Raw genomic sequence first — 26,205 nt, 5'->3', positions numbered from 1 at the left:
TCTTTCAGATATAATGAATTTAATTTGGACTGGATAGTGGTAACAAATACACCACTATTGAAATATAAGATACTCAAAATTTAAATTAAAAGCAGTTTTCGCTAAAAGTACAAAAACACGAAATAAAATAATAAATTTTAATAATACCCCATTTAAAAATTAGCTTATTTAGTGATGAAATAAAGTAGCCTATAATTTAATATTTAGTGCAATAACATTGTCACGTAATACGTTTTGTATTTTAAACAAATATATTATTTACGTCACTATCCCTAGCAATACCTAGACAATATAAATCATGAACGTTTTTTTACAATTAATGTGTTGGCCTGTTTGTGAATTGTAATACCTGTAGCCGCGTTTACAGACCTGTTAATTTTAGTAATGTTTTAAGTAGTTTTTGGAGACATGAAGTTACATTTCTTCGGAATTTTCTGGATACCTACATTATTTTCAGTGCGATTTGCAAATATGGTGTTTTGTGTATTTGGAGGATTTACTGTGGCGATCTCAACGTCCCATTCCTCTGTTCCGAACCGGGTAAATCGAACCCACATTCATACGTCATACTTATTTTAAGATTATTTTGATATGTCGTCCCATATAAGCCCAGATTTCTTCAATAAACCCATCCTTTCATATTTGGTACCAAGTTTTTATATGCATTTCTCGTGGCTAACGAAGTTCCACGTACTCTACCCGCCAGTTCCGAACTGATGTTATCGCCCTAATAGCATTTCGGTGAGAGGACGAACTACAACCTCCTCATTATGTACTGGGCTGAAACTTTCTTTCCATTTTGCCCATGTAAGTTTCTAAGCTCTCATTTCTACCCGTTCTATGCATTCCAAAAAAAATGGATACAAGTTACATGGCCCAATATATCTTATTTTTTCGCCTCATTCGTTATGGAATGAAATATTGCAGGAACAGGTCGAAATGACATGCAGAGAAACAAATTAAAGATTTCCATAGCAACGGCAGTCAACAAGGGGCATACACTTCTGATCCACATTCTCGCTCGCCGACAAAAAAAAAATGTATTTGTTTCAACGTTGATTTGAACTCTAAGTGCTTTTGGAGAACAGAGAAAACTTTTCCTATATATTACAATTATTGAATTTCTGAACTTTGTCCATTATCTGGTATCCTGTAAAGAACACAGTCGGTTAATTAGTTATAACGAACAGAAACTAACATTATCCAGGTATATACGTCACGTACCAGCCACGGTGGTCTAGCGGTCAGAACGCTGGCCTTGTAATCCTGGGGTCTCGGGTTCGATTCCCGGCGGTGCCCGAATTTATAACTTGTGTTGGGCAAGGCCGTGGTCTAGGCAACACGGAGTTTTCCTCCGGGGGCTTCTTCCCCGGTTTCTCCGTGGCATCCCAACAATTACTCCATTCACACACAGAAGAAGGCAATGGCAAACCACTTCTGGATTATCTGCCAAGAACGTATATGAACAGGTCCCAGTCCGAGAAAAGGATGGAAGGATCCTGTTCATACGGACCTGTCGTCAGACAGAACACTAAATAAATAATAAAATAATACGTCACGTGATTAATTTTTTGTCAGAAAACCTGAAGATAATCGGTAACTTGGAAGACCTAGACAAAGGCGGAAGGACTGGCATAAGATTAAAATGGTCCTTAGAGAAATGTGGTGAAGTTTTGTGAAATAGACAATAGGCCTTCTGGTTCTGAAAATGAATAATTTCTTGACTTCCCGAGTGTCTGTTAACTTCTCAAGACTGACTCTGCTGTGTTTCGTATTTAGTAAAATTATCGAAGCCATTAAAGTATAGTCACGCACAGTATATGTGTCCTGTTTACGCGGCACTGGTGTATACTCTTTCCTCACTTGTTCTTGCCGCCTAAAGCTCCGCTTTGCAGGCGCTGTCAGCAAGATCGCGGCTTTGGCTGCTGGTTTTGTGTCAGATTCTGAGCATCCGCGCGTGTCTCGAGTAGCAATGCTCGGGCATCTTCATCAGCTTAAATGTTCTCCTCTTAACGAATCGTTGGAGAATTCCCAAATAGACTTCCCTTGTTCAATTAATTCAAGCCTCATCACCATAACTTTGTAATTCAATAGAGTATGTTACAGTACACAAGGTCTAGAATTTTGCCCTGCGTTTCGAGATCTAGTTAGTGTCTTCAGTGCCAGAATAATGAACACGTCTGTACTTAAAACGTCTGTATCTGCAGTAATAGGTAAAGGCTACTTTACTTCTGCAAGAAACTTACTTATAAATTGTGTTTTATTCTGTATTTTACAGGTTAGTTTACTTTGTTTCAGAGCTTTAAATGAAATTGCGGTAATCATGTCAAATGTATGTTCACAATTAGCAAGTCTTGGTAGCTTGGTTGTTTAATCGTTTCCTGTTTGGAATCTTGGGCCTTATGGAATGGTCTAGCGGTCAGAACACTAGCCTTGTAAGCCTGGGGTCCCGGGTTCAATTCCCGGTGGTGCTCAAATTTATAACTTGTGTTGGGCAAGGCCGTGGTCTAGGCATCACGGAGTTTTCCTCCGGGGGCTTCCCCGGTTTCTCCGTGGCATCCCAACAATTACTCCACTCACACACAGAAGAAGGCAGTGGCAAACCACTTCTGATCATCTCTGCCAAGAATGTATATATGTATGAGCAGGTCCCTGACAACCTGAAGAGGTTGGAAGGATCCTGTTCATAATATATGGACCTGTCGTCAGACAGAACACTACAAATAAAAAAAAATGCTGTAACAGTTTCCATTGTATGATGATCTATTGCTGATTCTGGATACTAGGCCTCGTGAGATTATAATCAGTGTTATTACGATCTTGATATAAGATTTTTAGGCACTGTTTTAGATTTTCCCGTGGTTCTTGACGGGAAATTTTTCCAATATACTGAAACAGCAATTAAACTGAATAATTTCAGGATTTTGAATCTAGACTTAGACTTTATTATCAACATAGTATGTTATGCCCTTAAGTTGTGTTTGCTAATTGGTCAGTGCATTCACGAACACACGTACACATTTACACAAATTATTGTTTTATTAATAGTGAGCCATCAGGCTCCAAACGTGTTATTCGATCCATGTAGTGTATGTACTGGAGGATAATATTAAATTAATCTTAAAGGAGATAGGGTGGTATTGTGACTGGATTTATCTCCATCAGAATACGGACAGTTGACTTCCATTTTTTACCACGCTAATGAATCTTCGGGTTACATAAATGGCAAGAATTTTTTTGTAAGTGTATTATCAGTTTCTCAAGAAAGATTCTGCTTAATGGAGCAAGTTATAAAGTACTCCCCCCCCCCCCCCAATATATCGGATATGTTTGCTGTGTGAATCGGTTTCAGTGATAGATCATGGACGTTCGAAGTTGTCGCGACAGACAGATTTCCCCTGACTTGAAGTTCTGTTCTAGAGTTATTGCACACTGCGAGAGAGAGAGACAGGTTATGTGAGGAAATGCTCAGCTTTGGAACATCTCGCCGGAAAGCGGATAACATCAATTATTCCAGGTCAGCAAATGCGATAATTACGAGGATTATCAATTCCTAATTGTAATTATTATTGCTGCTTTTATCAGCACGAGACATATTAGACGGGAGTCTTGTTTGATGATTCTAAATTGATGTGTTAACAGATTGTAGGATAAAACTATAAATCTCACTTTATTTATAGACCAAATAAATAAGTGTAAGTTTTCTGGGGAGACGTCAGTAAGCGTGCTGTTCACGGAATAATTACAGCTGTTGGTGAATGATGCGAGAGACGGAGATGGCGGTGTTCGACAGTGATTTCTGAAACAAAGGAACGTTGCGGCAAAATTTGTTTTTGTGTCGTCAAATATCGATTCTCTAAAAATAAAATGCTTTATATATCTTGCAGTTATTATCTTCCACATCATGAACTTTGTAATATCTTCCAGTTGAATTAACTGACAAAAGAAATTTCAACATCAGCTTCAAGTAAGAACAGTTCTTTTTACCCTGCAGTCTTTTGTTTGCGACCTTTTGTATTAAAGGCCGTGAAATTTTTATAAAATATCGATTTATATTTCAATTTCATGGTGGAGGATTAATGAGAAGCTGATAGTTGTTCAACTGGTCTTTCGCTTTTCAAGTTCTGTAATTGTCATTGGTTTTAGAACCAAGAAGGTATATAAGCAGGTAAGATTTGAAGATGATTTGTGGGTTGTTGCGCTGTGTAGTCTGGTCGATGTTTACCAACGTTTCTGAGGTCATACTGCCTCCGTCATCAGGGCGATTCTTTCTACGTTATCTACGCTATGAAGATTTCCGTCTTCTGGGTTGTTGCGCTGTGTAGTCTGGTCGATGTTTAACAACGTTTCGGAGGTCATACTGCCTCCGTCATCAGGGCGATTCTTTCTACGTTATCTACGCTATGAAGATTTCCGTCTTCTGGGTTGTTGCGCTGTGTAGTCTGGTCGATGTTTAACAACGTTTCTGAGGTCATACTGCCTCCGTCATCAGGGCGATTCTTTCTACGTTATCTACGCTATGAAGATTTCCGTCTTCTGGGTTGTTGCGCTGTGTAGTCTGGTCGATGTTTAACAACGTTTCGGAGGTCATACTGCCTCCGTCATCAGGGCGATTCTTTCTACGTTATCTACGCTATGAAGATTTCTGTCTTCTGGGTTGTTGCGCTGTGTAGTCTGGTCGATGTTAACCAACGTTTCAGAGGTCATACTGCCTCCGTCATCAGGGCGATTCTTTCTACGTTATCTACGCTATGAAGATTTCCGTCTTCTGGGTTGTTGCGCTGTGTAGTCTGGTCGATGTTTAACAACGTTTCGGAGGTCATACTGCCTCCGTCATCAGGGCGATTCTTTCTACGTTATCTACGCTATGAAGATTTCTGTCTTCTGGGTTGTTGCGCTGTGTAGTCTGGTCGATGTTTACCAACGTTTCTGAGGTCATACTGCCTCCGTCATCAGGGCGATTCTTTCTACGTTATCTACGCTATGAAGATTTCTGTCTTCTGGGTTGTTGCGCTGTGTAGTCTGGTCGATGTTAACCAACGTTTCAGAGGTCATACTGCCTCCGTCATCAGGGCGATTCTTTCTACGTTATCTACGCTATGAAGATTTCTGTCTTCTGGGTTGTTGCGCTGTGTAGTCTGGTCGATGTTTAACAACGTTTCGGAGGTCATACTGCCTCCGTCATCAGGGCGATTCTTTCTACGTTATCTACGCTATGAAGATTTCTGTCTCCTGCGTTGTTGCGCTGTGTAGTCTGGTCGAAGTGTACCGACATTACGAGTGTGAAACGAGTTAAGTAATCTTATGTCACCTTATTTTTTGTAACATAATAGTGTTAGAAGTACATTAAATCTTACTTGTGGCATAATAACATATTTCTATGTTGATTTAAAAACAATTTCTTTTGTTTCATTTACCTTTGATTAATTTTTTTGTAGCTTTCGAGTATAAAGCAATTTCTTTTCAGTTCAAAGACTTTTGTTTGCGCGGTTTCAATGGATTTATGTAGCATAGCATAGCCTGCTTCCTCGCCTTTAGTAACAAAAGGGCTGTAATTTGTTGTGTTGCGTGGGAACAGAAATTGTAGTTCAGGGAATTGAATCTTCGGCTAAACACCCAACCTCAAAAGCTGAAAGCCTGTGTGTGTTTATCGGCCCACAGTCTTATTGCCACGCTACTCTGTGTGCAGGGTGAATCATATTCTAGGTAACCAGTTACTTAAATTACTTTGCCATGTATATATAATTTACATTTACAATAAAATTAATGTGTTAGATGCCATTCGATAGATATCCGTTCTTTATAGCTCTACATACAGAGTAGACTATTTAGTGGTTAGGCCAGCAGTATTTTACGTGATGATGATAACTAGATTTTGTGGAACCTGAGTGTTTATTAACGTAACTATAAGACCTGGCCACTGGATCCTGTTTGGAGCCAGGTGAATGTATCCCAGACCTAATATCCTATTTTTATATTAGTGTCAATATTATGCTACCATATTTTCCTAGTTATGCCACAATGCATCTTTCCCGGCATGTATACTGCCCCCTTCTGATTCTACCTGATTATGTCACCCTGTAATCTCTGATGAAGAATAACATTTATGAAGTTTTTCATTATGTAGTGTTTCTACGATATCCAATTCGTTACACCCACCTGCGTCGGAATTTTCTCTTCACACTTTTTTAAATACCGTTATCTTATAGTTTTCACTCAGGACGAGAGACATACCTCCACAGCTACGTAATACAACAGATAAAATTATAGTTCGCTATATTTTTGTTTAATCAAGGCTAATACAGTTTGTTATTAGAAGTGTGTATATGGAGAACTAATGTCTTCAATTGTGAAAATAACGTCAGTACGTAGAAGTCAGGACTCCTGTTCCTTCTTCAGAGTCGTGTACACAATCGCCTTTATTTGTACTGGACTGTACTACATGTTTTTTGCATTTATTTGTACTGGACTGTACTACATGTTGGTGCATTTATTTGTGCTGGACTGTACTACATGTTAGTGCATTTATTTGTACTGGACTGTACTACATGTTTTTTGCATTTATTTGTACTGGACTGTACTACATGTTTTTTGCATTTATTTGTACTGGACTGTACTACATGTTGGTGCATTTATTTGTGCTGGACTGTACTACATGTTGGTGCATTTATTTGTACTGGACTGTACTACATGTTTTTTGCATTTATTTGTACTGGACTGTACTACATGTTTTTTGCATTTATTTGTACTGGACTGTACTACATGTTGGTGCATATATTTGTGCTGCACTGTACTACATGTTGGTGCATTTATTTGTGCTGGACTGTATTACATGTTGGTTCGTTATGAACTCCCGATACAGTCTCCTTGTTATTTACTTATTTGAGTGAAGTCTCACAGAACGAAAGAGCATTCTACAGTTCAAAGTGCGAGAACCAGACGGTGTAGAATCAATAGGTCATAATATTGCTTTGCGATTATTCTTTTCACGTGCGAGTACTAACAAAGGGACCTATTTGTTGACCACAAATAGAATGGATCGAGTAATAGAGAGAAAATATCTTTTCCCTTTTCAAGAATAAATCATATTCCAGCTGTACCAATCCAACGTAACCATTGTAAATGTCTGTCTTCTGGGTTGTTGCGCCGTGTAGTCTGGTAGGAGTATACAGACGTTTCTGAAACGTCGGTAAATGAATACATGATATATTTTAAACCCATATACTTAATTCACAGGGATTTTTGCTTAATTGCTTAATTAATTACGTAATTAAATGACTGTTATTCATTGTGACAATTTGTGGTACAGAATGTAAGAGGAAGTGTTAATTTCTTAATGAAGATTCTTTGAAAACGTCGTCGCTTGTTCAGACTGTATAGTGTTTAATGCTAGGATGACTGATGAGTTGGAAAGGATGTGAAAGGAAGCGGCCGCTTTATAATTTTAAGTACTTCAAAAACCCTCAGAATAGTCTGTTTTCGGGCCTAAATTTCAACTAGGAATCTCCCAAATACGAAAAAATAATGATGCTGATAAATGAGCATTATTAAATTATTTTCTGTGTAAGAGTGCGTGAATATTTATTTACCTGACTGTACGTCAGATATTTTATAACCGAACAGAGGTCACCTCGACGTTTGCTTTATGAAATGTAATCGATAGCACACATCTAGCTGTCTTCGAAATTGCTATGCGTTTCTGTTTTGTCTCGTATGTCTCTGTACGTTGCTTGGTTACAATGGCTCGGACTATGACTATGTCACTGTCACTGTAACAGAGGCATCCACCTGAAGGTTCTAAACAGAACCCCAAACGATGTCACAAGCCAGAAACCCAACACCACACTTCTGTAATAGCCTGTGTTTCATCGTGTAAATATTCTGATATTGGCATCAAACGAAAAAATAAATGCATCTCAAAGATCTTCCGATTATTTTGATACCAGCAAGTAAGCCGCGTTATTTGTTTTTCTAGTAACGACATTAATATTGTTAGTAATAAACATTCTAGAAGAATCCGCTGTATTTGTGATGTGTGTTCTATAATTAGTCACGTCTGGCTTCAATGTGCAACTTCACATCGGTTCTCCTGTTGGCTGTTTCCGGGCTATGCGACGATGAGTGCCCCAAATCCTGTTATCTTCCTTCTCCTTAGTGCAAGGACTCAAAATTCTAACATAGAAATTCCCCTTCTCTTATGGAACCCGAAGGAATATTGCCATGTTCAAAGTAACCCACTACAGGCCCGCATTCTGAGTCAAATGAATCCAGTCCACATCCTCTCTCCCTATGTTTCTAATATCATTTTAATGGTATTCTCCCATTTGTGTCTAAATCCTCCAAGTTGTCCTTTTCCTTCATGAAAGGTGGAAAAATCACCAGTTGAGCGACCTTTCCCACAGGTTCCAAATATTCTCAAACACAGTCAGCGAATTATTTGAGGTCAGAGATTAAATACATTCACTTATGATAAAAAACATTTACAATTTTGTTCTTCTCAGTTCTTGTATGAAAGCATGTTTGGACTAGAAGTAGGTATACAGGATGTCACAAAAAGATGTAAACACATTAAAAAAATCCATTTTTCCCACTTTTCGAAATCTGTATGGAGATGCGGACATACGGTATTAATAAGACTATTGTGATGTCGGGGCCTGTCTTCAGAACAGTTATTCCACCCGATGGAATGACGCAGAGGATCTGTTGAGTACTCTCACGTATGAAATGGTTTAGTTTATTGAAATGTCTTTATTTTATTCATTGCTTGTGTGTATACATTTTTGGGGGACACCTGTAAAATCGTAGAATCTTTGCTTTACGAAATCAGTCGCCGAACGTACCTGACGAGTAATAATGGTATGAGATCTTTATACGAGGTGCGATCGGAAAGTTTCCAGACTGTGTCAACAGAGGGCGAACCGGATGTAGTACGAGCTTCTGCCGCTAGGGGGTGCGGCCTACATTCATAGTGAATCAGTGTGCCAGCCGGCATCATCGAATATGTGTCTGTAAATTCCAGCACTAATGAATTTATATTTGCTGCATGCTATAAAAGAAAACTGTGAAGAGCTCGTAAGAATAGGGGAATGTATTCATGCCCACTGGCTCACAGAACTTAGCCTGAATCCTTGTGGTCAGTTATGGGGTTCTCCCTTGACCCTAGGGAAATGTAATTGAAGTGCCGTCCTGCTAGCAGCAGTGTCGTAGTATGAGTGTTTGCTACATTACAGCGTCGCCTTTGATGTGAACTGCATCTAGTGGCTACCTGCCGCGGGTCAAGGACTAACATTCCTGTACTAGAAGGCTGTGAAATATCAAGAACTGAAACATCCACCTTAAATGCAGACAGAGATGAGAAATAAGAAAGGTACCGAAATCTACATTTCACTTGTGCCTTGTAATAAATTTAGTGTTATTTTTTTGGGGAGGGAGGTTATAAAACTTGGTCTGTTTGTTGAAAAGCCAGAAAGGAGAACTAGGCTCAGATGTCAAGATAATATTAATTCGGATTTTAAATAAATAGCGTGTGAATTTGATGACTGGATTAATCTGGCTCAGAATAAAATTTCAAGATCTTGTGGACACAATAATGAACGTTTGTTTTCCATAAAATATGTAGAATTTGTTGAATGGTTGATTGACTGCCATCGTCTCAAGAAGGAATATTTTCCATGGAATCTGTGAAACTTTATTTCATGGTCCGTGGAAAGAATATGTGAGAATCGGCTTCAAATGAGAATATTTATAAATAAGAGAGAGGAAGTAATATTGGGAATCTAGGGAACAAAATAATTTCAGAACTTTTAACGCTCTGAAGCCGAGGCTCCTGTACATAACATCTAAGAATTCAGTCACTTGTGACCTGCACCTGGAAGGTCTTAGGATTTTCGATTGAATCCGTGATTCTGTATTTCTACAATCCTGGAGGTCAAATTGTGGAGTAGTACTGGTCAGAATGAGTCAGTGGGTTGGTCAGTCACTACTCACAAATGCACACTTCAAAAGACCAAAAAACCTCCGAAAAGGAGAGCGCGAAAACCCACAAACGGGGTTGTAGAGCCAAGGATAAATAACAACTGGTCGGAATACCAATCTGAGTTTATAATTAGTGGATCCTTAGTTTATTTGATGAAGGTGTTTTAACTGCAGAGATATATGTCTGCGACTCTAACTAATTATGATGTAATTCAAGCGTAATTTGTACTTACTTAAGCACCTCTTGCAGAGTGAAGAAAATAATGGAATAATATGAAAAGGTGAACATCATTATTTTATGAATAAGGACTTGGATTCAGGCGATCGTCTGAAGTTATTATCGCAAATTTACCCTGGTTTTTGTTTCTTGCCTTACGCGTTGGTGCCTGACTTTATAGACCTCTGTGCAATTTAATTTAATCTGTGCCTGAAAACTGCGACATTTACTCGTATGCGATCAGAAAAACAGCCCAAGTTGGTAAAAAGAATTCCTGTCACCTTCTATCTCTCCCATAGTGTATATGATTTTTACGCGTTTGAACACTTTTAATTTCTGTTCGGATTTTGCATCTCATCTTTCTGTACATTTTTATCCATCTTCTTTGCAAATTCCACGGATGACTCTTTCATTTTTTTTAAAGTCTTTTCACTGGGCTCGGTCTTTCGTTTTTCCCAATGATTTGCTCCTTCAGAGTTGACCCAGTCCGGGTTTATTATGTTAGTTCCCATTCTCTTTTCTGCAGTGGAAGTATTTCCATTCTGTCTTTACACGTTTCTTTACCTTGCATCGTCTACCACCTCCGATGGTCCAAACAGCTCCATGCTAACCGTTCCGCGCAGCCTTCTCCTCCGGGCGATCGATTCGCCTGGCTTCGCCACTTCCCGCCGTACTCTAGCATCGCTCCGTACTACCCAAGAAAATGGACTCGTCCTCATTAATTCCCTGTGGAGTTGTCTGTGCGAGCCAGAGAGGCGCCGATGCCGGGTAACTTACAGCTGGAAAAGGGAATGAATACAGCAGAAGTTGCTTATTTAACAAAGTGTAATGGATATCACGTTTCTTTGTTGTGTCAGAAAAATTTGCATGAGATAGCTGAAAGGTTTCAGCAGTAATTCACGAAAATTCGACCAATAATAACAATTTACATGCGCACGGCAGGTCACGAGAGCCTGGAAACACACTAGTGTGTAACCATTCCAAGCCGAAACTCGTCTAAATAATATTTACGAATACAGTCCGTACCGCAAAGAAAACACGTCACTTCACCATTACAAAGATCATCTCGTTAACGCTGTTTAATGAAATTATCTCTGTTTGCAGTGAAAATAATACGAGACCCACAAAAATAATGAGTTTTTGATTATTTAAATAGGTGTGTTACGATGACTATACGGTGTTGCCAACCAGATCTCATTCTGAATGTTCACCGACGTAGGAATACGTATATTTTTCAATGCGTTTTGAAGGATTGACATTTAATAATATTATTTTATTATTAAGTGTTCTGTCATACGACAGGTCCATTGCTCTGCCCAAAAAGAGCTCTCCAGTTGTCCCTATTCTCGGCTTCTCGCTTTAATTCCTGGAACGTCATCTTCTTTCCTTGTTTAAGGTCGTCGGTTAGCTGTATCAGTCTTCTTCCTAGTCCTCTCTTTCCTTCAACCTGGCCTTCGATGATATCACTCAGTAACCCATTTCTTCTCATAATATGTCCCAGCCAGTTGTTAGCTTTCCTTCGTGTAATCGCCTGCAGAATGCTTCTTTGCTCGTTGACTCTCCTCAATACTTCTTCGTTGGTCACTCGATCCGTCCACCTGATCTTCTCTATTCTTCTCCAACACCACATTTAATAATACAAGTAATCATTGTTAATTGTTTCTTTTTAAATTAGTTTTGGGAAAATAACTTTACTACAGAAGTTTATTGATAAATGATAAGTCACGTTATACAATTTCTTAAGTACTAAGGCAGATATTTCAAAATCGACGACCGCCCTATTCGATGTTTTATATTACTAATCTCACCTCTCAAGTTCCACGCGACGTGCTGTCCCAAATGTCGCAGTTTTAATACATTTTAAGTTTCAATTGCATGTCATGTCTGAGAGACATTCAGGTTTGTGTGCGCTTTTAAGAAAATACAGTAATGAAATTTATATATCTTAAGCATGAAATTAGACACAGTAAATGGGTGTGATTTTCCCCACCTATGTTATGGTCCCCCAAAAAGTCGCCTGATTTCTATGCACCCTTCAGTAGGCAATGAGTGTGACATGGCCACTAATGAATCTGTGATAATTTCTTGAAAATATTTCAAAGGTTCTCACAGTTAAATTGTTTAAATTAAACCTCAACAAAACTGTTCTACTCTTAATTTTTATAGAAGAAACTGTCGATGAAACTAAGGTTGGATGCAAAACATGTTTTATTTTACAACAATTCTCTATTTACAAAATATTTAAGTGCTAGAAATAGACTATAGGAATTCATGAATCAATATTACATGTTTGGTAGCGTGATTGTTGGAAGTATTGAAATATTGTAATACAATATGAATGGTTCCATTCTCGTCTATTTGGTAATAGAATAATTTCTTTCTTACATTCTTGGCTAAATATGTGTGTTAACTGAATGTGTACAGAATATTTCGAAAACAGAATATTGAGGGATTCTTTGCCTATCGTGGTGGAATAATACGTAGACTTTATCCAGTTACTGCCCTAAATTTATCAAGTATCCACAGGAGACACAAGTTTAATTTTTGTTTGGGTTTTATATCTGCAGTAAATAAACTCCAAACAATGACGCAAAATCGAAAAGAACGTATTTGGAAAACGGGTATATGTACCTACTTCAGAATAGGGCGTGTCTAAACCTTTCAATTTCCGTTCTTTTAGGTGCACGCAGAGGTTTGGAAAGTGACAGGATGTTAAAAAATTGCATAATTTATGTATCTAACTCATTCAGAGCTTTTTTTTTAGAAGCCAATCATCGGTCAGGTAATAATATATCCCAGTTTCTGGAACCCAAAATTTAGTTAGAACTTAAGTCTCACGTTTGTTCTTTGCTCCAAGTAACAGAAGTGATGATGCATATAATTTTAGCGACAAATGAGAGTAAAGTTGGCTTGTTCTGTCGTGTCTCCTCATTACCATCTCTTTCTCGCCCGCTTCCGATAGCACAGGGCACCCTGCAACCACCCTGGGAACACTAGCCAACTTACTTCTGCAAAAACTATTTCCATGGCGATATTCTAGGGTATTTGACGGCGTTACGTTGGCAGTTGTTCGACCCGTCGTCAACTGCGCATGCCTTGGCGCGGGGTCCGCTGAAGTATCGTCGAGGGCTGTGAAACACGTATAGTGCTTGTTCAGTTCGGGGGGAAATATGGTGTACAATATACAAGGGAACGCAGTCTGTGAACACGGGTTGCCTAGCTTCCATCATCTAGAGACACACCGCAATCTTCAGTGTTGAATTGTGTTTACAAAGTGTTGAATGGGAATGTGATAAATTCCGGATCGTTATTCAGTAAATAACTTAAACGAGTTTAATTCGTTCGTTTCAACAAAATAAATAAACTGTTGAAATGAACAGACATTTTCGTTGATAATTATCGGAATGTTTAAATTTGAAACGTTTTGGTACCGCGTATGACGTAACTTTGCTGTGGGGAGTGCAGGTGTCAGCGAAGTGGTTACAAGAGTGTGCAAATGTTTGCGCATCTTTTGGAGACGACCAAATGGTGGGTGATAGTCGCTGTGTAGTGTCCTACTTCATTCTATCATCGTCTGCTCACTTTCACAGACGTTTCGGCTACTCTGCACTTAACAGTAAACCGGTGCCATCTAAGTGTTCTGTCTTTCATTCTATTCTTCTTGATTCTACTCTTTCTTTATCTTCGTTCTTCTCGTCAAAATCTACATGGCGGTCGTGAGATTCCGGAATATGCATCTCTGGCTTCTAACAGTGGCCTTCTTCTGCGTGACAATTGCAGTTGGATCGGGATTTGTGCTCGAGGGTTCACAGACATCTTATGCACAGTTCCGGAAATGGAACGCGGGTCTCAATGGATCTTTGGAGTTCGAGTTTAAGACCGAACAGCCGAATGGGTTACTTCTGTACACGGATGATGGGGGGACTTACGATTTCTTTGAGATCAAGCTTGTTGAGGGGGCTCTGAGATTGAGGTACAATCTCGGTGGCGGTGCCCAGATCCTAACCGTTGGTCGCGACCTCAATGACGGTCACTGGCACAAAGTTCAGGTGCAGAGACACGTGGAGAGGACGTCACTGACAGTTGACGGCGTCACACAGAGCGGGTCGTCGCGCGGCAAGGAATTTCACTTCGGTAGCCTGGCTTCGAACTCGGACGTGTACGTTGGCGGTATGCCGTCGTGGTACAACACAAAACTGACTCTACTAGCCCTCCCTAGTGTCATCTTTGAGCCACGTTTCGGTGGAGCGATCCGAAATCTTGTGTACTCGGATGAGGAAGGCGGTATTCCTCGGCGTCAAGAGATGAAGATGACGGAATTCAAGGTAAATTTTTTTCCCCATCATTTAGCAAGTACCGTACTATGTGTAATTGTGTAACCGACAAGAAAATACGTCCCTTGTATTATTATTGTTGTTGTTACAGTATTTTGTAATCAGAAATTTCCGTGACGTAGAACACTGGATGCAGTGTTCTGATTATAGCGCGTGTATTATTTTATTGGTATTATCCGAATCTATGCGTCTGAGCTACAGACAGCGTCCTTCAGTAACCCAAGATTTGATGTCGGTTTTCTCGTTTGTGACGCCGTGTGGACTGTAGGTAAATACCAAAGTTTCGGAAAACAACCCGTCTCCATCTCTCAGTCTGAGGTCCAGCGGTGTTACAACCCAGAAGATAAAAATCAACATTTTCATCGCCGTGAGACCCGAATCCCGACCACGTCGTATAACAGCACACGAGTGTTAATGTTTCGAGACATTTTATCTCTTCCCTACTCCATATGAGTTTGTTTTTAAACGGGATGGGATAATTCGTTTAATAGAAACTGTGATACAACTTTAGGTTTATTTTTTTCAGGTATGGTATTACAGTTATATAAGTGTTTTGTTCAAATATGTAGGGCGTAAGCAACTCTGAAACGTCGATAAGCTTCTACCTTACTACAAGATGCAACATCACAGAAGACAGCCGTCTTCAAACAAGCCGCCCTGATAACCTCAAAGATCACTGAGTGTATTTTTGTTTGAATATCGCATTTATGTATAAGAAAGGAACGAGTTATGATGACAGCAGAGGAAGATGTTCTTCGGAACAGCACGCCCGCGGTCCAGTCCGATCAATACATGTTCAGCATTCAGGTCCCAGGTTTTGCTGTGTACTTTCATTCACCCTGGCCGATGTCTGCTGACAGTGACTGCCGATAACATCTTCAGGCTGTAACACAGCGACAGCCCAGCAGAGAAAATGAAGTCTTGATCTTCGGAGTCAGTAATGAAAATAGGGTTATATAACTCGCTGTATAAAATGTCAGTGTAATATTCTCTTTACGTCAGATTATAATAAAATAGTCAGTATTCGCTTCAGGAATGTTCGCGTTACGAAATTTCGCTCAACGAAGTGCTATCCCTTCACTTTGGCTCGTCATCCGAACGCGAACTCACTCACCCGAAACATTCCGAACATGAACAAACACGTGATAACGAAATAAAGGACGGTCTGTTAGTCAGTCAGTTAGTTAGTGAGAAAAGGGAAAACTACACGAGTTAGTACGCCTTGTGCGTCTTATGAGAGTTTTTTTAAATGTTGTGGTTTAACCTACTAATTATTAATTTATGTTTTACGTAATAAAACTGATTTATAATTTTGTTGTTGTTTTTCGGTAATTCGGGAACGTAACCACAATTTTAGCATTGAGATGGGAAATAGCAACTCGCCCTCTCCAAGAATGCAACTATAATTAAATAACCCTGAAGTGGAGACAGGCTTTCCAAAAATTTTGAGTACTTTGTAGGTTCAGAAATTCATGAAAATTAAAGTGAAATGTTATATAAAATGCGGATACTTTTTATAATTTATTTCATGTGCATTTATTAGGACAATCAAATAAAGGAAAACGTGATGAACGAGGAATACAGCAGATGAGAGATGAATAATCCATAAAACATTTTAATCGGAAAACGGGCATAAATATGATAATATTAATTAGGGAATAATATTAAAGCACGGATCTTTAGAAATAAAATGTGAAGGACTGAAATAGATTATTACAGAGTTACTTGGGAAGAGCTGTTTATTAAGAGCACAGCTAAGATCCACATTGTCGAGAAATTCTTCCTAAATTTCCCCGCTAACAAGGGGTCGTATTTTCCATACAACGTTCATGAAAGGAACGAAGGAAAGCGATGTCCTATTTTTAATAATATAATGAATGAAGGGTGCTCAAAAGGTTTCAGTGTGTTTCCATTTTATACAACCATTCCTTGACGCACAAGACGACGAAACCAATGTCAGTGTTGAATTATTGAAGCTGGTACGTTGTTAAAATCAGTGCGGCCATAAGTTCAGTTGTTTTTTTCGCTCGATTGACATTCGTGACAGATAAACACTTTCTGTTTCGCGTGTTACCAGTTTGACTTCTTAGTCTCTGGATACTACATCAATATTTGGAATAAGTAAATAAATAATTTTGATGGTTACCCTTTTGTTAAGATAACAGCAGAGTTTGTAATAATTTCCGGGATGGAATAGAAATTTTGCAAATACTAACATAAAAATGGCCAACACCCCGCCTCGGTAGTATAGAGTTTATTTAACTTCAAATTTTCAGCGTCAAATGAGATGATAATAATGAAAATTGACGAAGGAAACGGCCATGGCTTGATTTAAGGTGCTGGAGGTATGAGGAAAATCACGAAAAACCTTAGTCAGTGTACCCGGTCTCCGCGTCGAGATTTGAACCAATGACCTCCCGAATACGAAGCAGGATTGACAACTCAACCACGAGGTTCAGTGATATTGTAGAATATTAACATCAGTTATAACGGGCTTTGTTTAAGTAAAATCATTGACTCTGCAGTATTCATTGCTTTAACGAGAATGGTGTATCGCCCATTATGCAGTATCAGACACTTGATGGACAGAGTGCTGTAACATGGTTATATATCGATCACATTCTATATACAACGTAAGTCAAACCTGCACTGACCTTCACCTTGAAATATGTTTTTGATATATAAAACATGCACTGGTTATCATAGATCTAGTGTTACATTACAGGAATTTATAGCGTCATGGCTTATTTCTATTTCATTTCGTGGAGCATTTTCACAAGGTCTCAGATCGTTCCAAACAGCTCATGTTGGAACGACGACTGAAAGTTTCTCGTATTGAAGTGGGTTTTGCGTACAAGTTACATTAATTAAAGCAAGGGTGCGTTTACGTATGTATCGATTTTGCTCCGAAAATAGAAGCCATAGTCTGCTTCGTAACGCTTGTAACCACACGGCATAGAACCCGCCTGAAGACGTAGGCGATACGTTTGTTCCGAAACGTCGTAGACACCTACGAGGCTACGCGGGTTCACAGCGTACAAGACCACATCTTGACCGCCGTGAGATCCTGAAAACTGATGTGAGAAATGAGAATTGCATACAAAGTTTTGATTATGAACCCTGAAGATAAGAGACCACTTCGAAAATGGAGGCATAGGTGGTATAATAATATTAAATTTTATTTTAAAACCATAGCGTGTGAGGATTTGGACTGAAATTATCTGACTCGGAGCAGGGAGATCTGTTGGAGTTTTGTGAACACGCTAATGAACATTCGGGTTTCATTAAAATCGAGGGACGTCTAGTTGAAGGATATTATCATCTAATTAAGTGGTTACTAGCTTCGAGAGCCACGGTGGTCTAGCGGTTAAAACGCTGGTCTTGTAATCCTGGGGTCCCGGGTTCGATTCCCGGCGGTGCCCGAATGTATAACTTGTGTTGGGCAAGGCCGTGGTCTAGGCAACACGGAGTTTTCCTCCGGGGGCTTCTTCCCCGGTTTCTCCGTGGCATCCCAACAATTACTCCATTCACACACAGAAGAAGGCAATGGCAAACCACTTCTGGATCATCTGCCAAGTCCGAGAAAAGGATGGAGGGATCCTGTTCATATGGACCTGTCGTCAGACAGAACACTAAATAATAATAAGATGAGGTGGTCTAGTGGTTAGAACGCTGGCCTTGTAATCCTCGGGTCTCGCGTTCGATTCCCGGCGGTGCCAGAATTTATAACTTGTGTTGGGCAAGGCCGTGGTCTAGGCAACACGGAGTTTTCCTCCGTGGAATCCCAACAATTACTCCATTCACACACAGAAGAAGGCAATGGCAAACCACTTCTGGATCATCTGCCAAGAACGTATATGAACAGGTCCCAGTCCGAGAAAAGGATGGAAGGATCCTGTTCATATGGACCTGTCGTCAGACAGAACACTAAATAAATAAGACTAGCTTCGAGATAAGTAATCTGCTTCGTTGAGTGAGTCTAGGATTCTGGTTTAAAGCTTATAATATTCCATTCTGATAGATTATTCTGTCATAGAAGTGTATTTTTTTCGGTTTAGTCGCATTGGTACGCAGTTACAGGACCGTGAAACAGCGTTTGGGACAGACTTGTAATGGGAGCTTAATTATGCCCTGTCAGTCGGTGCGTTAACGTCGTACATGGACTAGCCGCATTATGCCGACTGGTAGCCTCTCGATCAGCAATGCTGTTGCTGTCACTCAGCTGCGAAGTCACGCTGAATCCGACGAGGGTAAAAAGTTGCTTTGCGCACGGGCACAAAGAGAGACGAACCCTCACATCTCCGCACGCCTTGGTCCGACACCTCGGGATACTTTTGTCTATATAAAGGTGACGCTGACGCAATCCGCGCTTCGTTTGTCCGTCCATGTTTAGCTACCGACTGTAGCGCTGGGGAGTGTGAACTTTACATTACAGGGCTCAAAGTACAAGGGAGTTAATAAAATAATTTCATGGAACCGAAGCCTTTTTGAGGACCTGATAGATACTCAATATATCAACGCATTTTAGGAAACCAGGGTTCATTTCCGTGAGCACAAGGATTACTAGCTTCATCTGAGTCAGTTGGTTCATTATCGATTTCTTATAATTTATTTAAAATGCGTTCGAATATTATATTTGAATCTACGACTGTGCCCGCTGATTGGTCTCTCTTCTGTAGGTTAACTGTCTAGAAATTTGTGTTTCTTATACCCCTATTCGCGTTACATGTTTTACCAATATTCTCATCAGCTTTGACATGTTCATACTAACAATTTAATATTTCTATTGGCGATTAGTTGCCCCTGTGAAGTAACCAATACTCCCGCCATTTTACAAATTAATATTTCAGACTGGACACGCGAATCAAATATCTGCCTCTTCATGTATATCATGACACCTGTTGTTGATTTCAAATTATATTTCTTGGGCCATATTCGTTTGGGGTGTCGACATATTTTGTAAACTGCGTGTAGTATTTCTTCCGGTTTGTTGTGCCTTTGGCTGAGACAAATGAATCCTAATGCCAGAAGACATTTTAAGCTTTGTGTTTCGTTATCGTAGTGGTCTGCTCTAAAGTTGCCACAGTTACGGCGACCTTTATGAACATTTATTGGCAACTACATTACAGCTAGTGACGTAGACAGGCAAGGGCGACTTAATCCAGTGTGTCAGCTGAATCGATAGTGATTCTCGTGAAAAATTGCAGTTTAATCCTCTTAACTCATATGTCTGCCCTGGGTTTATGGATTGGGCTGTACAACGGCGAACAGAGGGGAACAATGTCGTGTGCCGGGGGACTGAATGTTGCTACAAGTGGCACATATACGATTTGTTGAAGGCTGCAGGTAGTCACGTGTAATGCAAATAATGAAATTGGATTTTGGTGCTGCATATACAGGAGAACTGATATATGTTTTTATGTATCTGTTGAATTTATAATATTAGTGTAATTAAATATAAGAGGAAAGAATTGTGGGAGATGCGTAGTAAACATGACAAAGACGAGAAATTTATGCATAATTTTAGTCAGAAAGCCTGAAAGAAGAAAGTCACTTGGAAGACTTTAGCATATATGGGGATAATATTAAAAATGGTTTTAAAATTATATATTCATATAGAAATAATGGATAAAAGCCCAACGAATATTTTCAAACGAATTGCTGTAGATAATAATGTAATGAGAAGTATTCTTGACTTTCGAGATTTTATGTTCGCTCGATATCAAACGATAAGTTTACATGTTAGATGATCAGACGTATCGTAAGCTTTCGAGTAAGAAAATTAATAAAAATAAATTGTTTTTCCAGTCTCTTCGTAACAGTACCGCGGGCTGTCTTCTGGGTTGTTGCGCCGTGTAGTCTGGTAGAAGTTTACCGATGTTTCAGAGGTCCTTGCTGCCTCTATCATCAGGGCGATGAGTAAACCGAGCGGCAGCAGGGACCTCTGAAACATCGGTAAACTTCTACCAGACTACACGGCGCAACAATCCAGAAGACAGCCATCTTCAGACTCACCGCCGTGAGAACTTCAAATCCTACGAAATAATTGTTGTATACACAGAGCATAAAAAAGTACAAGGTGAGAAAGATGAGTGCCACTAGGTTTTAAACAATTAAATGTCGTCATTTGTCGAGTTTCGCTGCAGTTAACACTGCCGGTACCCCAATGGTTAAATACAGACTGAATCGAAGCATGTTGAAAGCGAAGGTGCATTTACAAAGACAATTTTATTCGCTACCCGACTTGGAGACTTGGACACTCAGGAAGAAGGAACAGAAATACCTGGAGAGTTTTGAAATGTGGTGTTGGAGAAGAATAGAGAAGACCAGGTGGACGGATCGAGTGACCAACGAAGAAGTAGTGAGGAGAGTCAACGAGCAAAGAAACATTCTGCAGGCGATTACACGAAGGAAAGCTAACAACTGGCTGGGACATATTATGAGAAGGAATGGAATACTGAGTGATATCATCGAAGGCCAGGTTGAAGGAAAGCGAGGACTGGGAAGAAGATTGATACAGCTAACCGACGACCTTAAACAAGGAAAGAAGATGACGTTCCAGGAATTAAAGCGAGAAGCCGAGAATAGGGACAACTGGAGAGCTCTTTTTGGGCAGAGCAATGGACCTGTAGTAAGACAGAACACTTAATAATAATAATAACCCGACATTAATGCGGGTAGATATATGTCCGTATATGTCAGTAATTTGCATTTATTTAAAACTTCCTAGCCATTGAATGTTGGCAGTGGACTGCATTTCAAACTTTTATACGTTATTCCACGAAAACATATATCGATTTACCCACATTATACATTCAACAGATAACGTCGTGTAGAATGGAACAGGTACAAGAGGGTAAGCCGCTGAAGTATTTGAAGTAAACAGATCAATTTACTTTATAATCATTCTGGCACATAAAATTGTATACTTTAACCTTCAAAGGAGAATATAATTATTCTTCAGGCCATTTACGTAAGTGTATTTATCTTTTCAGAGGCTGAGTAAAAAACAACTTATAAAAGTGGTCGCTTATTCAGACACTTAATTCCAAAGTTTAGGCAAACATGCAATAAATAAATCTGCTGACCTTGTAAAACGCAGAAAATAGGTTTTAGGGATGGATGGATGGATAGAAGGAAGGGCAGAAATTGAGCATTGAGACAGCAATATGGCGGTTCTCTGCTTCACAAATACGAAGTGTTGATTTCATAATTTTAAATCCGATAGAATATTTATATTTGATCAGAACGAAGTAGACATTAAATTAGTGGAGATACCAGTAGTGGAAGTGGTTTTCCAATGTTTCCGACATTTTCAGACGGAATATTTAATTTACTACATAAAATCTAAAGCATGGATCACAGAGTAACTTCCATATCTTTAAAATAATTGGCTTTGAAAAAAGTTTCTAATTTAAGGTCATTAAAGTCCGCAGAATGGCCAGCAACCGAGAATGGTCGAATACTTTGTTTAGAATTAATTAAAACTTATATTTATTCCTTTTCTGATGTTCGTTTTGTTACGAATTTGTTCTGGTGCCATATTTATTTTGTGAACGTGTGCGCCTTGTTAATGTTTATAGTTAGCCTTCAAAAATAGTGTTTATATTGATTCGAAAAATCAGGAGATGATGTAATCGTGTCCTGATATGTTTTAGAAGCACACATTGAAGTAAAATCCCTTCTATACTATCTCCTGTTACAACGCTTCTTTGTGTATTTCATCATTGCTAAATATGTTACCATCTGCACGCTTATAATTTGTTTAAAATCTCAACATATTTCTATCCGATGTAGTCACCATCATATTATATTTATATGTAATAATTTCAAGTAGCCACTGAGTCGATCTGCATTAAGTTTCGCTAACTTCTTTACTGCATATATTATAGAAGTTATTGTAGTATTATTAAAATATGCTTATTACTTGTTAAAAATTTTAATATATACGAAAGGGCCTGCTATTGTTTAAATCAAAAATTAAAAATTAAGAACTAAAACATAAAGTAACTTTCTGTTACGCGTTAAGAGAAGTAATATTTGTATTTAAATTTCGTATTTCAGATTCTAAAACTTGTTTCTCAGTGTAACGTTGTGTGATTGCAGTCTGTCAATGGTTATTCTTCAAGGCAGTAATTAATATTCTTATATTTTAATGTATTATTGTGTATCCTAACTAACAGCGTTGTGAAGCCTCGTAATATTGGTTCACGCTTGCTGTATAGAAAAATTCCGTCAACCTACCGACGAAAAAATGTGCTGGCAGCAAACGTGGTGGTTGAATATCCTACACGTACAAAATACACGCCCTCAGTATTATAGGACAACTCATAAAAAACGCAACATTCTTTCTGAAACTGGCATGTTTATCTTTCAGGTAAAATAGTTAGCATGTTTGTAAATTATGTTTTATTGGGGAATTTGTGAGCTTGTAGTGCAAAGCATATTGCATGGCGTACAGTTTCTGTTTTTTAAAGTAATTGAGTTGTTTATTTCTTTAATTTTGTAATATAATATTAAAATAGCGCAGAAGCTTTAGGTCTTAGTAATTTTGGATAGTAAATCATCTGTATTTATTGCATTTTTTTATATCGTGAACTAATAAAAATATCCTTAAAGTGAAAATAGTGTTGTAAGCACTCGTCAGCGTTTCTGTGGAGTTCATAAGGAGACAAACCACAACAGGCAACGAAACTTATAAAGAATAAAATATCGGCGTTTTCGTTTACATCCAAATTATCAGTGATTATATATATATATATATATATATATATATATATATATGAATATATTGATTGTTGCCAACTGCATTTCTTTACACTTCGAACGAACATTAGTAAGTGCCTAACTTACAGGACAGTACAGTGCCACAACTAAAAATACCACAGTCGACTAAATCGTCAGCGTCACGGAGGAAAAAAGTAGTGTCATTTATTTCAATACCAAATATACGATCCAGTCCTATAAATAATGCTGTAGTAAATCCAATTTGGGGTGATAGATTAGTCCGTTGGCTGATGTGAAAATATATTGGTGTATTTGTTCCAATTGGAAAACATATAACATTTAATAATAATATTAATATAAAATTACATACTCGTCTTTACACAATAAATATATTAAGTTGTAGTTTAGAATTTTAAAACATCAAGCAGTACACATGAATATAATAATGAATTTTAATTTAAATCAGAGAACTTAGTCTAGATGTTTATTCCGGTACCAAGTTTTATTATGTACTGTCAGATTCGTAAGTATTTGCTGCTACAGAAGAAGACTTCCTGTCCTTATAATTTACCCTTATACATTTTTAGATAGTGTGGGTTATATGGGGAAATCATTTGACGCTTAAACCGTTTCTGCACTCAGTATATTGCTACGTAGTTGCTGCCAGTTCATTTTATTTTGTCAGCGTTGACGGAATTATTTTTGTTACAGTGTGGCGGTTTCCATTGTTTTGGAGCGACGGACCGCAAGAGGACGGCTAGGGTAAGTTCTGACGGCTTCGAGAATTCCCTTTTTGTTCCTTAGTAAACAATTCTTTGATTCATTTATTTTCTTCATTATAAGCATAGCTGGAAATGCTTGCTACTTCTCAGTCCAAAATATTTTGTCTTCCCGTCTGATTTCTAAGAACCTGAAAATTAAAGTATACAAAACAATAATCTTGCCTGTTGTTTTGTATGGGTGCGAAACATGGTCTCTCACTCAGAGGGAGGAACACAGATTGCAGGTGTTTGAGAATCGGGTGTTGAGGAGGATATTTGGGCCTAAGAGGGAAGACGATGGGGCGTGGAGAAAACTGCACAATGACGAGCTTAAAAATCTGTGCTCCTCCCCCAGTATTGTGAGGGTGATTAAGTCGAGAAGAGTGAGATGGGCGGGACATGTAGCGCGCATGGATGGGACAAGAGGTGTGCGCCGGGTACTGGTTGGGAAACCTGAAGGGAAGAGACCGCTGGGGAGACCTAGACGTAGATGGGAGGATAATCTCAGGCGGGATCTATGAGAGATAGGAGTTGAAGGAAACTGGATTTTGTTGGCCCAGGACAGGGTCCGGTGGAGGGCTTTGGTTAATTCGGTGATGAACCTTCGGGTTCGGTAAGCCATCTGGTTAGTTAGTTAGTTATAAGCATAGTTGAGCTTCACAGTAATGATCATGGGAGTTAAGAGTCTTGCTAGATAAGAACTGGACGATTTGTAGAGACGAGGACAAGGAATTTCTTGAAGATCACTGACTTCTGGGATGTTGCAGTCTGGCAGATGTTGACCGATGTTTCAGGCGATATTACTTCTGCCATCATCAGGCAATACGGTCCTACATCCGATAATGCAGATGTCTTTTTTGTCATCGTGAAAACCTCAGATCTCACAAAGGGATTTCTTAATCATATGAGGGACTAGTAGCATCTCAAGATGAGGTCTGCTCCATGAATTAGTCTGTGTGGAGTCTGTAAACATGGCTATTTTGAGACATAATTGTACGTAATGTATGCCTTATGAACCTCATTTTCACTAGAGGCCAAGTATTATGAAGACTCATTCCTCCGTAAAGTACAGCCATCACCTTTCATTGCTGTTTGACTGCAATTCATGCAGCTGGGTGCAAGTGTGGACGAAATCTCTCTAAGAACTTTCACGAAAGTTGGAAACCGATACTCGCTTCTGGAGAGGTTTATGCGGTGGCGCTGATAATCTTAGCTTTCCCATCGACACTGTTAGCATGACTCTTGGTTTCAGCTGTACAGAGTGAATGTTAATTCAGTGCCTTCGAATTTTTTATGCTGTACAGTCCCGCCCAATGTATTACAGTTTCTTGTGATGTTCTTCTTTCAAGCCCTTGGTACAGAAATACAGCGCAAAAACATTGAATGCTGTGCATTAACCGACTAACAGCCAGTTGCTGGTTTGAAAGTGTACACATTTGTAAAAAAGAAAAAGGATTATAATGAAGTACAGTCACATTCAGAAATGAGTGTATGGAATGTCAGGAAATAATAGAAAAATGGCGTTTTGTAGTATGAAGGCCTTGTAACTTAAAAATACACTAGTTCCAACATCTCATTGTTCGAGATAAATTCTGGTGTTTTCCAGTTATTATTATTATTATTATTATTATTATTATTATTATTTAGTGTTCTGTCTGACGACAGGTCCATATGAACAGGATCCTTCCATCCTTTTCTCGGACTGGGACCTGTTCATATACGTTCTTGCCAGATGGTCCAGAAGTGGTTTGCCATTTCCTTCTTCTGTGTGTGAATGGAGTAATTGTTGGGATGCCACGGAGAAACCGGGGAAGCCCCCGGAGGAAACCTCCGTGTTGCCTAGACCACGGCCTTGCCCAACACAAGTTATAAATTCGGGCACCGCCGGGAATCGAACCCGAGACCCCAGGATTACAAGGCCAGCGTTGTAACCGCTAGACCACCTCATCTTATTATTATCTAGTGTTCTGTCTGACGACAGGTCCATATGAACAGGATCCCTCCATTCTTTTCTCGGACTGGGACCTGTTCATATACGTTCTTGGCAGATGATCCAGAAGTGGTTTGCCATTGCCTTCTTCTGTGTGTGAATTGAGAAATTGTTGGGATGCCACGGAGAAACCGGGGAAGCCCCCGGAGGAAAACTCCGTGTTGCCTAGACCACGGCCTTGCCCAACACAAGTTATAAATT

At 39.2% G+C, this 26,205-nt stretch overlaps 1 protein-coding gene across 6 annotated transcripts in view; it reads left to right on the top strand.

Moving 5' to 3' along the window:
• Positions 1–13,342: 13,342 nt before the first annotated feature.
• Nrx-1 (Neurexin 1) overlaps positions 13,343–26,205 on the top strand; it is a 140,080-nt gene continuing 127,217 nt past the window's right edge. For 2 of the 6 annotated variants that reach the window (XM_087359635.1, XM_087359632.1), the window contains exons 1-2: positions 13,345–14,517; positions 23,965–24,015. In XM_087359635.1, coding sequence (XP_087215761.1) covers positions 13,900–14,517; positions 23,965–24,015 — 669 coding nt within the window. In that variant the 5' untranslated portion in view covers positions 13,345–13,899. Of the gene's footprint in view, positions 14,518–23,964; positions 24,016–26,205 lie in introns of all 6 variants that reach the window. The other 4 variants (XM_087359634.1, XM_087359631.1, XM_087359636.1 and 1 more) reach the window with 3 other exon arrangements.

The sequence above is a fragment of the Zootermopsis nevadensis genome, unplaced genomic scaffold, assembly GCF_977971745.1.
Source record: "Zootermopsis nevadensis isolate Lab colony 2312 unplaced genomic scaffold, Znev_1.0 Znev_ptg000032l, whole genome shotgun sequence".
Classification (NCBI taxonomy): domain Eukaryota; kingdom Metazoa; phylum Arthropoda; class Insecta; order Blattodea; family Termopsidae; genus Zootermopsis; species Zootermopsis nevadensis.
This window is presented reverse-complemented; position numbering and strand designations above follow the sequence as displayed.